This window comes from Hibiscus syriacus, unplaced genomic scaffold (genome assembly GCF_006381635.1).
Source record: "Hibiscus syriacus cultivar Baekdansim isolate YM2019G1 unplaced genomic scaffold, ASM638163v2 tig00112968_pilon, whole genome shotgun sequence".
Classification (NCBI taxonomy): Eukaryota; Viridiplantae; Streptophyta; class Magnoliopsida; order Malvales; family Malvaceae; genus Hibiscus; species Hibiscus syriacus.
The window spans coordinates 204,222-213,091 of NW_024063428.1; the positions used below are offsets into that span (position 1 = coordinate 204,222).

General features: G+C 35.8%; 1 protein-coding gene across 1 annotated transcript; it reads left to right on the forward strand.

Annotated features, from left to right (window-relative positions):
* The first annotated feature begins 3,537 nt into the window (after nucleotides 1-3,537).
* LOC120184892 (zinc finger CCCH domain-containing protein 66-like) lies at nucleotides 3,538-7,032 on the forward strand. Its single transcript, XM_039189253.1, has 2 exons — nucleotides 3,538-3,787; nucleotides 5,050-7,032. The coding sequence occupies exon 2, from the start codon at nucleotides 5,078-5,080 to the stop codon at nucleotides 6,776-6,778; it is 1,701 nt and encodes a 566-aa protein (XP_039045184.1). The 5' UTR covers nucleotides 3,538-3,787; nucleotides 5,050-5,077; the 3' UTR covers nucleotides 6,779-7,032.
* Nucleotides 7,033-8,870: the final 1,838 nt, after the last annotated feature.

Genomic DNA, 8,870 nt, shown 5'->3' on the forward strand with positions numbered 1-8,870 from the left:
GACCTTCCGGATTACTTCAAGGAGCAGAATGTTAATCTCTACCTTACAGAATACATCCAAAATTTCTTTCTCCTAGGTTTTTTTGTCTATTTTCACTATTCTTGAAGGGAAAGGTGATGGAACAATGTAGGGAGATGCCACGAAATCAATTTGTGATTCATCCCTCTTTTCCTTTAGGATTCTATGTCAACTTCCCTTCCTCTCTGGAAGTTAGCACCTACTTATTCTTCTTCCCTCTGGGATTTCGACTTCTCTTCTTTCTTCTGGGATTTTACTCATACTTCCTCTGGGGCTAGTTGTTCGACAATTATACTGCTTCGGAGGGTGATGGCACCTACATTCTCTCGTGGGTTAGCCTCGACTCGACATGGAAGTTTACCTTATGATTATAAGCGCCCGACAGTCTAAGTCAGTTGGCTCATTTGCTTCTTGAGCTCTTGAAAGCGAGCTTCAGTTCTATTTTGCAATGTTTCATGATATAGGGCTAACCTCTCAATAATGGACTCTAATAAAGATTTTCGTGGTTGATTCTACTATGGTGGAGGTGGCCTCGGTTAATAAGTTTGGTTTGGTCCTAAATTTGGTCCATAGCTTAAGTTCATATGTCCTTCCATACAGAAGTGTAAGTGGTGGCATAAGGGTTGTAAGGCCTCTGGGAGGTCCCGAAAAATTATCCATTGCATTTACTTGTGCGTAAACATCTCCTTGTAGCATCGAGTAGTAGTCCGTCAAATGATTTGGCATCATGGATATTCCACATAGCCTCACTGTTCCAATTTTTCTTACAACAAGTGAGTTAACTACTTCAGTTAATTTATCAATTTTACTCTCAAGGGAAATAGAACTTATCTCGTGAACCCGTCGGATAGGTTCACTTGAAAATTGTTGTGAATTCGCCTCCATTGTCGAAATTAATTACCTTACTGCATTTGGCGTCATACTTACTAGAGCTCTTCCACTGGCATCATCTATCATTTTCATCTCTAAGGGCAAAAGCCCTTCCTAAAAGTACTAAAGAAGAATTTGCTCGGTTAATTCGTGTTGCGGACAACTTGCACAAAGCTTTTTAAATCGTTCCCAATAATTGTATAGTGATTCCCCATCTTTTTTGTCTAATTCCTAGAATGTTTCTCCTCAATTCTCTGCCTTTGCTATTGGAAAACTATGTCAAGAAAAATTCAGGTTAAATGGTTCCAAGTATTAACAGAATTCAGCTGTAAATAGAATAACCACTCTTTAGCAATGTCGGATAAGGAAAAAGGAAAGCTCTTAATTTAATTTGGTCGTCGAAAACTCCCTGTGGTTTCATTCTTGAGCAGATCAAGTGGAATTATGTAAGGTGTTTGTGCGGACTATCACTGTAAAGCCCGTGGATGGTATAAAGAATATGAATAAGCCCTGTTTTGAGTTTAAATAGAGTTTTGCCTTGAGGGAAGACGATGTAAAGGGGTTTTTGAATAACGGGTATTGTGGTAAACTCTAAGATCGTCTGATCGGTCATCAGTTTTAGTGGTTGTGCGTGATTGGCATTAGGTGTAGCGTCGGGTACAAATTTTTCGGGTAAGGTGTGTTATTCGGATTGTGATGATTATGTCGAGTGTATCGGCCCTTTGTGAGAGGTAGTGTCAGATTGTTCAAGAGTTTGGTTATTCTTGTCGCCTTCTTCTTTTGTCTCGAAGCGTATGTCCGTGGATTCGTCTAGCTCGTGCTTTGATTTTCGAGTCAAATTCTTCTAATGTGTCCGGGTTTTCCTCGTCATAAAAAAACAAATTAATCAGTAATTTGTTATAGTCCCCGAAAATGGCGCCAATTTGATAGGACGTCATTTTGATGCCAAATAAATTATTCCTTAAGCTCAATAAAAATAAAATAAAATAGAGATTAAGGGTCGATCCACATGGACTATACAGATTGCTGACGAAGTGGACTTTAATTGTAAACTAGGCAAAAAAATCGCAACTAAAAAAAAATTGGGGTTTTGTTCAAAAGTAAAGAGTAAATAAAGAAATAAATTAAAGAAGAAAAATTGAGATGAAAATTTATATAGTAAAAGCAGCCTTAGGCTTTCACTTTGCTTCAATTCTATCATTCCTTTAATAAGATTTTACTCCGATTAAATGTCGTTTACTGTCCACAAGGTTCAATCCATGTAGCTTACTTTTCTCTTCGATGATTGATTTTCCCAAAACTATTTTAGAAATCTCAATCCTTGTTTGGATTAACTGCGACTATTGTTGTTAACTTAAAACAGTTTAAAAGAGTTGGAAAAGCTCGACTCTAATTATGTTTTCTCTATGAAAATCGAACTCGATCCTAATTTTCCTTAGCGTGACATCGCTAAGTGTGTTCAAGAGAATTCGAATCAATTGATTCTATAATTCCAACGATAAATCATGACAACATTCAAGCCAAAAGCTATTTTGAACTGAAAGCATTATAATTTAAGAAAGACCGATCACCAATCTAGTTTCCATAAACTTGAGAATTTAACCGAAGGTATGAAGTGCTTTTAAATCCGGACGACCAGAATTGAGTAATTGCTTAAGCTCTTGGCTTATTGAAAAATTAGCTAAGTATGATAGAAATGATACTTAGCATTTTTAAAGAAAAATAAAAATTGCGAAAAGTAAAAACACGAAAAAGAAAAGTAAAAACTTTTATAAAATGAAAACAAGAACAAAGAAGTTTAGACAACTTGAGATGTATTTGAAGCTTACCTAAGAGGTATTTATAGCTTTATAAAAGCCCTAAAAATGTTGAAGATAATTTCTAAAAAAATACAAAAGATTTGTTTTTGAAAATTGTTTGAATTTAATACTAAAAATAAAGATAAATCCTAATTTCGAATATGAATTTGCGGCTGAGTCTTTTGTCTTCACGAAAATGCTAACTTGACCTTCTAGAAGATGATGATTGTATGTCACGTCAGCAGAGTCATGCCCAAGTCAATCCCACTAGTCCAGCCTTGACTCCAGAAAAATAAAAACTGCATAATTTCGTTCTTTTAGCATAGTTTCTAGAACCCAATGTCCTACATAGAAATAAGAGAAAACGCTCAAATTAACCACATAAACCGACGAACAATGAGTAATTAACAAAAAAATATTAATTGTTTAAATCACTCATCAATGTCTTAATTCTTTCCTAAAATCTTTCTTTTGTTTTATATTTTAGCTATTTAATTTGATAAAAAAATCTCGAAAAATATGATTTTATTAAGGATTTAATAAAACAATTCTAAAACCTAAGTTTCAAACCTTGTAAAAATCTCTTTAAACCTATATGGAAGAAAAAAGTATAAAAAATTATGTAAAAGTTCCATACTTTAAATAACTCACGGTTAACCATCCTTTCTTTAGCTAAATCGTCAACCATTCCATTTCGTCAACGATAATCCAATTTAGCTGAAGAAAGGATGGCTGATCATTTAGTCTAAAGAAAGGGTGGCTAACCCTGAGTTATTTAAGGCAAGTGTTGGGAAAATGCAATTCGTTCATGGTGTTGGTGGATTATCGTTTGATGTTGGGAAATACAATTGAAAGCATTATCTCATCTATTTCCTCAAAGATAATCCACCAATGTCATGAACACAAATGATCCACTCAAATAACAATCTGGAAAGGGAAGGCATTTTCCCAACATCAAACGATCCAAGGCATTTTCCCAACTACTTTGTCTGAAGGGCTATCAACCACCGAGATAGAGGACATATCTCCTGTACATGAACCAGATCACCATTCAAATGTATCAATAATCAATAAACATCATCATCATTTCAGAAAATAAGGTACAGCCCCCCCCCCCCACACACACACAACACCCACAATAAAACAACAAAACAGTTTTCGGCCGACATGAAAATAAACAGTTCCATTTAGGCGATAGAGCCCCGTATAATACAATGAGATATTAGAAAGATGAGGCTAGCAACAACCAACTTTGAACTCCACCAAGACCCTACCAAATATTAAAATAAGACTCATTCTAAACCCATTCCGGATTTGTTCATTCAAACACCTTGTTGTAGCAGACATGCAAACCTTTTATCCATCAAGCTTCAAATATTCAATCTACTAGTTAATTCAACCGCAAAGAGCCAGACCCAACAAGACTATATGAAATTCACAAGATCGCCAAGTAGCACCTTTGACCTTCACCTAAGGGTCGATTAAACTTTTGATCCTTAGCGTAACCTGAAATCTTGGAATTTGGTGCACGTATTGTTCTTGGTTTGAGAACTGGATGTCTCTCTGTTTCGTCCCTAGCGTTCATGTTTTTCCCATCAGTCTTGCTTGATTTTCTTTTACTTGCGTTCATGTTCTTGGTTTAACTTGATAGTTACTTATTAGTTATTAACCTGAAAATAGTATCAAAATTGATATAGTCAAATGAGAAAAAAAATATTATGGTTAGTTTCTAAAAATACTTTAATTTTGTTATTAATTTATTATTTTGAGTTAAATAATACTATTTTAGTTTCACGGTTTCAAGTTTATATTTTGTTCTAATATATTTGTTTTATTATTTCAAAAATATTTTGAAAAACATGTTAAAAAAATAAGCAGTTGCACTGTCAAAACAACTAAGCGTCCTCCTCATTATGTTATAACCCCTTGTCATAAATAATAACTAATTTGCTAAAAAAAATGTATTTATAAGTTACTCCCTCTTTTTCATTAAAGTTATTCCTTTTGCGTTTTAAAATTGTCCTATTTGAATTGTCCCTTTGAAAAAATCAACAAATTTTACTTGGCACATTTCCCTTTCTACTCTTTTTCTAGTTTCCCAATAAATAAAAATTTAAATTTTCTAGAATAAAATTGTCATTTTAATTTTTTTATAACATCTCTTACACAAACTTTTTCTTCCTAAAACTATATGAAAAGTCAACAATGGACAATATAAATGAAACGATGAGTATATATGTTTTATCTTCTCCAGAATAATTTAGCTCTATTTGTATACTTTAAAAGTACATTATTTAAAAACAAAAACCATCCTTTTATTTATTGCCTTCGTAAAAATGAAGGGAAAATTCCATATGTGCAGTGTTTCAACGAGAAAATCAACTCAAATCATGATGGAGGGCGAGTCTCATAAACAAAATGGTGTTCTTCACAACTTCTCAGATTTGCTCGAGTTGTCGGCTTCAAATGATCTGAATGGTTTCAAATTTGCCATTGAGGAAAAGGGTCTCGACATTGATGAGTCATGCCTGTGGTATGGAAGGAGAATAGGTTCAAAGAAGATGGGGTTTGAAGAAAGAACACCCCTTTTGATTGCTTCGATTTTTGGGTGCAAGGATGTGGTGAATTATATTGTCAAAAGTGGTCGTGTCGACGTTAACAAGGCTTGTGGTTCTGATGGGGCCACAGCTCTCCACTGTGCTGTTGCTGGTGGCTCCACGCATTCACCCGAGGTTGTTAAAATCTTGCTTGATGCTTCTGCCGATGCAAATTCTGTTGATTCTAATGGAAATCGACCTGGTGATTTCATTGCTTCAGCTTTTCGTAACTCGAATTTGAACTCTAGGAAGAAGATATTGCAGACTTTGCTGAAAGGCGATGGTTGTGTTGGTGAAAGAGAGGGTCTGGCAGCTCAAGTAGGAAATGAGATGGAAGGGTCGGGGCAGCAAGTGGATTCAGTTCTCCGAGCTTGGAAAGATGGAAATGAGAAGAAAGATTATCCCTATGATCTCCCTTTTCCCGACATTAAGAGCGGAATGTATGGGACAGACGAGTTCAGGATGTATACTTTTAAGGTCCAGCCTTGCTCAAGGGCTTACTCTCATGACTGGACTGAGTGCCCATTTCTTCACCCGGGGGAGAATGCAAGAAGGCGTGATCCAAGGAAATATTTTTATAGTTGTGTCCCTTGTCCCGAATTCCGTAAGGGATCATGTAAGCAGGGTGATAACTGTGAATATGCACATGGTATTTTCGAGTCTTGGCTTCATCCTGCCCAGTATCGAACCCGTCTATGCAAGGACGAGGCTAATTGCACCAGAAGGGTCTGTTTCTTTGCTCACAACCAAGATGAGCTTCGTCCCTTATATGCTTCGACAGGTTCAGCTTTGCCTTCGCCTGGATCATATGGAGCTAGTGTTGAATATGGTTCGATGAGCCCACTTATTCCTGCCTCTCCATCTGTTATAAAACCTTCTACATCAACACCACCCTTGACTCCTCCTGGGACTTCTTCTATTAGTGGAGGGATGTGGCCGAACCAGTCCATTTTCATACCTCCTACCTTGCAGCTTCCTAGTAGTAGGTTGAAAGCTGCTCGAAGTGCTCGAGGTAAGAATTTAAACATAGAAATGTCTGGGGAATTAAATAGATATGGAGGGGTGAAGCCGAATAATCTTGAGGATATTTTTGGATCTCTTGATACTACCAAGCCTCCCTTGCAAGCAATGTCACTCGAGACTGCTTCTCAATTGCAGTCACTAACTGGAGTTCAAATGCCCCCGAATATAAACCAGAAGCACCGCGATAGCTACCCGACGAACCTAGCATCCTCTCCTGTATTGACATCTCCAACCTTTGGGGTTGAATCATCTGGAACAACTGCAACATCGATTTTAAGTTCGAAGCGGACCAAAGGTGTTATCGAGCGCCCTATTGCAAATCGTGGTTTAGGGTATTCTACACCAACATCTCCGGTGGGCGTAGTGCCTCCTAACCTTTCAGATTGGAGTTCCCCTGATGGCAAACTAGACTGGGGTATACAAGGAGAAGAGCTAAACAGACTAAGAAAAGCCGCTTCTCTCGTGTTCTAAACGGTGGAAGCAATTTGGAAAATACAACATTCTCAATGTCATTAAGCGGTGATGAATCAGAAATGTCTCGGGTCAAGTCTCACATGAACACCATCCCTTCTACCAGGCATTTTAGACTTGAGGATCTGTCGCAGTAGCAATGTCATGACAATGGGGTTCCAGATATGCTGATTCCCTGGATGAAACAATTGTACAAGGACCAGGATTAGTTGATTAGCTAAAAGCAAACTTGGCTCCCCCGGTACAAAAAATAATAACGAGCAAAACGAACAGATTTCTACAAATTTATTTATTGGTCAATTTCTGGAGTTTGTTCATATGTTATGTATAAGAAACTGCTGCAGTAACCAATCATAATCCGATGAATTCCCTCTCATATTCTACCAAGAACACATGCCATGGGCTTCAATATTAACATCAACATTACCAAGGTTCATCATAATTCTATCATTTGATCATTTGGATCATATATATAGTTCTAGAAGGAAGCTTCTCTAACAGACGCAAATCTACACATCTGAAGACTCATAATTCAAACATTAATATATCCATCATTTGATCGTTCCTGGCTACATAAGCAACGATAAAACAGTACCTCAATGCAGAAACCCTACTTTTTACGTTACGTTCAAATAATAAGTCTGAAATATATATACGAACATAGGAGTCGTAGACTGCATACTTGCCATCACATTTTTCGCATAGTCTTCTGATTGCAATACCCAGCCGGATGCTTCCAGCACATGATCCAATCAGGGTGGTGTTTCACCACCGCTGCCGCAAGCCGTTCTTAGTTGTGACAATAACTGAAACAAAGAACGAATCAAACGTTGAGAGTTCCATCAAAATTAGACAATGGCAAAGATTGTCATGAAGAGAAATTGAAAAACCTATCATCATAGAATCAAAGAACTAATTAATACATTCTTTCTTTCGCTGCATTTCTCTTGTGCTTCCGAAAAATCACCGTTGAAATTGATAATCGACTTAAATACAACACTATTTATAACATAATCAAATCATATAAAAAAATCAATATTTTTGTTCACCAAAAGAACCCATTATGCCAAATTGTTTCTTATTAAACAAAGTTCATATATTGTGATACTGAATTCATATAAACATTTCCATGAACTTCTATGAAATGTGGAATGTAAGACTGGATTTATATCTATACTTATTAATTTAATTTAATTTTACATATTATTTTGAAAAAAAAAACAAATCTTATATATTGTTTTAATATTTATCCATTTAAAATTTTAATAGAACCTTAAATTTTATTTGATGATCTACTATTAATAAAAATAAAATCTACCTCACAAGGAGGGGTTATGGATTAGAATATAGAACTCAGCTAGACCACTAGAAAGCTTAAAGGAAAGTCCTTGCTCACTGATATTCTTAAGCCTGTATTGAATTCATTTATCTGCCTCATGTGGAAGGAGGGAAAGTCGATGATTTTTTAAGGGAACACTTCCAAAAATAATCTTTGATTCATTGTGTTAAAAAGATATAGTTAGATTGAGATTGTCAGGAAGATTATTAATAGGAGAATCAGTGTTAATAGTAGTCTTTGTATAGATTGTAATTTGGTGTAGACTTGACATCAGTATATTGTGATTAATGGTTTGTCGATGGAGGTAATATCAGTTGGATGATTGTTGAATTCTAAATAATTTGGAGGGATAGATCTTGAAGGGTGTCGGTAAGCAATATAGCGTGCTCAAGTTTATGTTCTTTAGGTTGTTTTACTTATTAGGGTGTTAAGAATTTTGTAATGTGTTTTGTTTTTGTCAGGCATTGTGAGAATATGTCTATATAGGCATCTCTTATGTAACTTTGATCATCATTTTGTATGATCGTTTTCCTTTAATAAAAGTCATAATTGCTGAGCAAAAAAAAATGACAAACCAAAAGGCTTAAAGTTGGTCCTCATAACAAAGAATCAAATAGAATATCTTGCACGAACCAATCAACCTCAGTGATAAAGGAATTATTGTTATTTCTTGAGGTCTCAAGTTAGAGCACCATTAATACCATGAGAGTGAGCGTTCAATGTCAAATGATTAAGACTTATTTTGAGTATAAA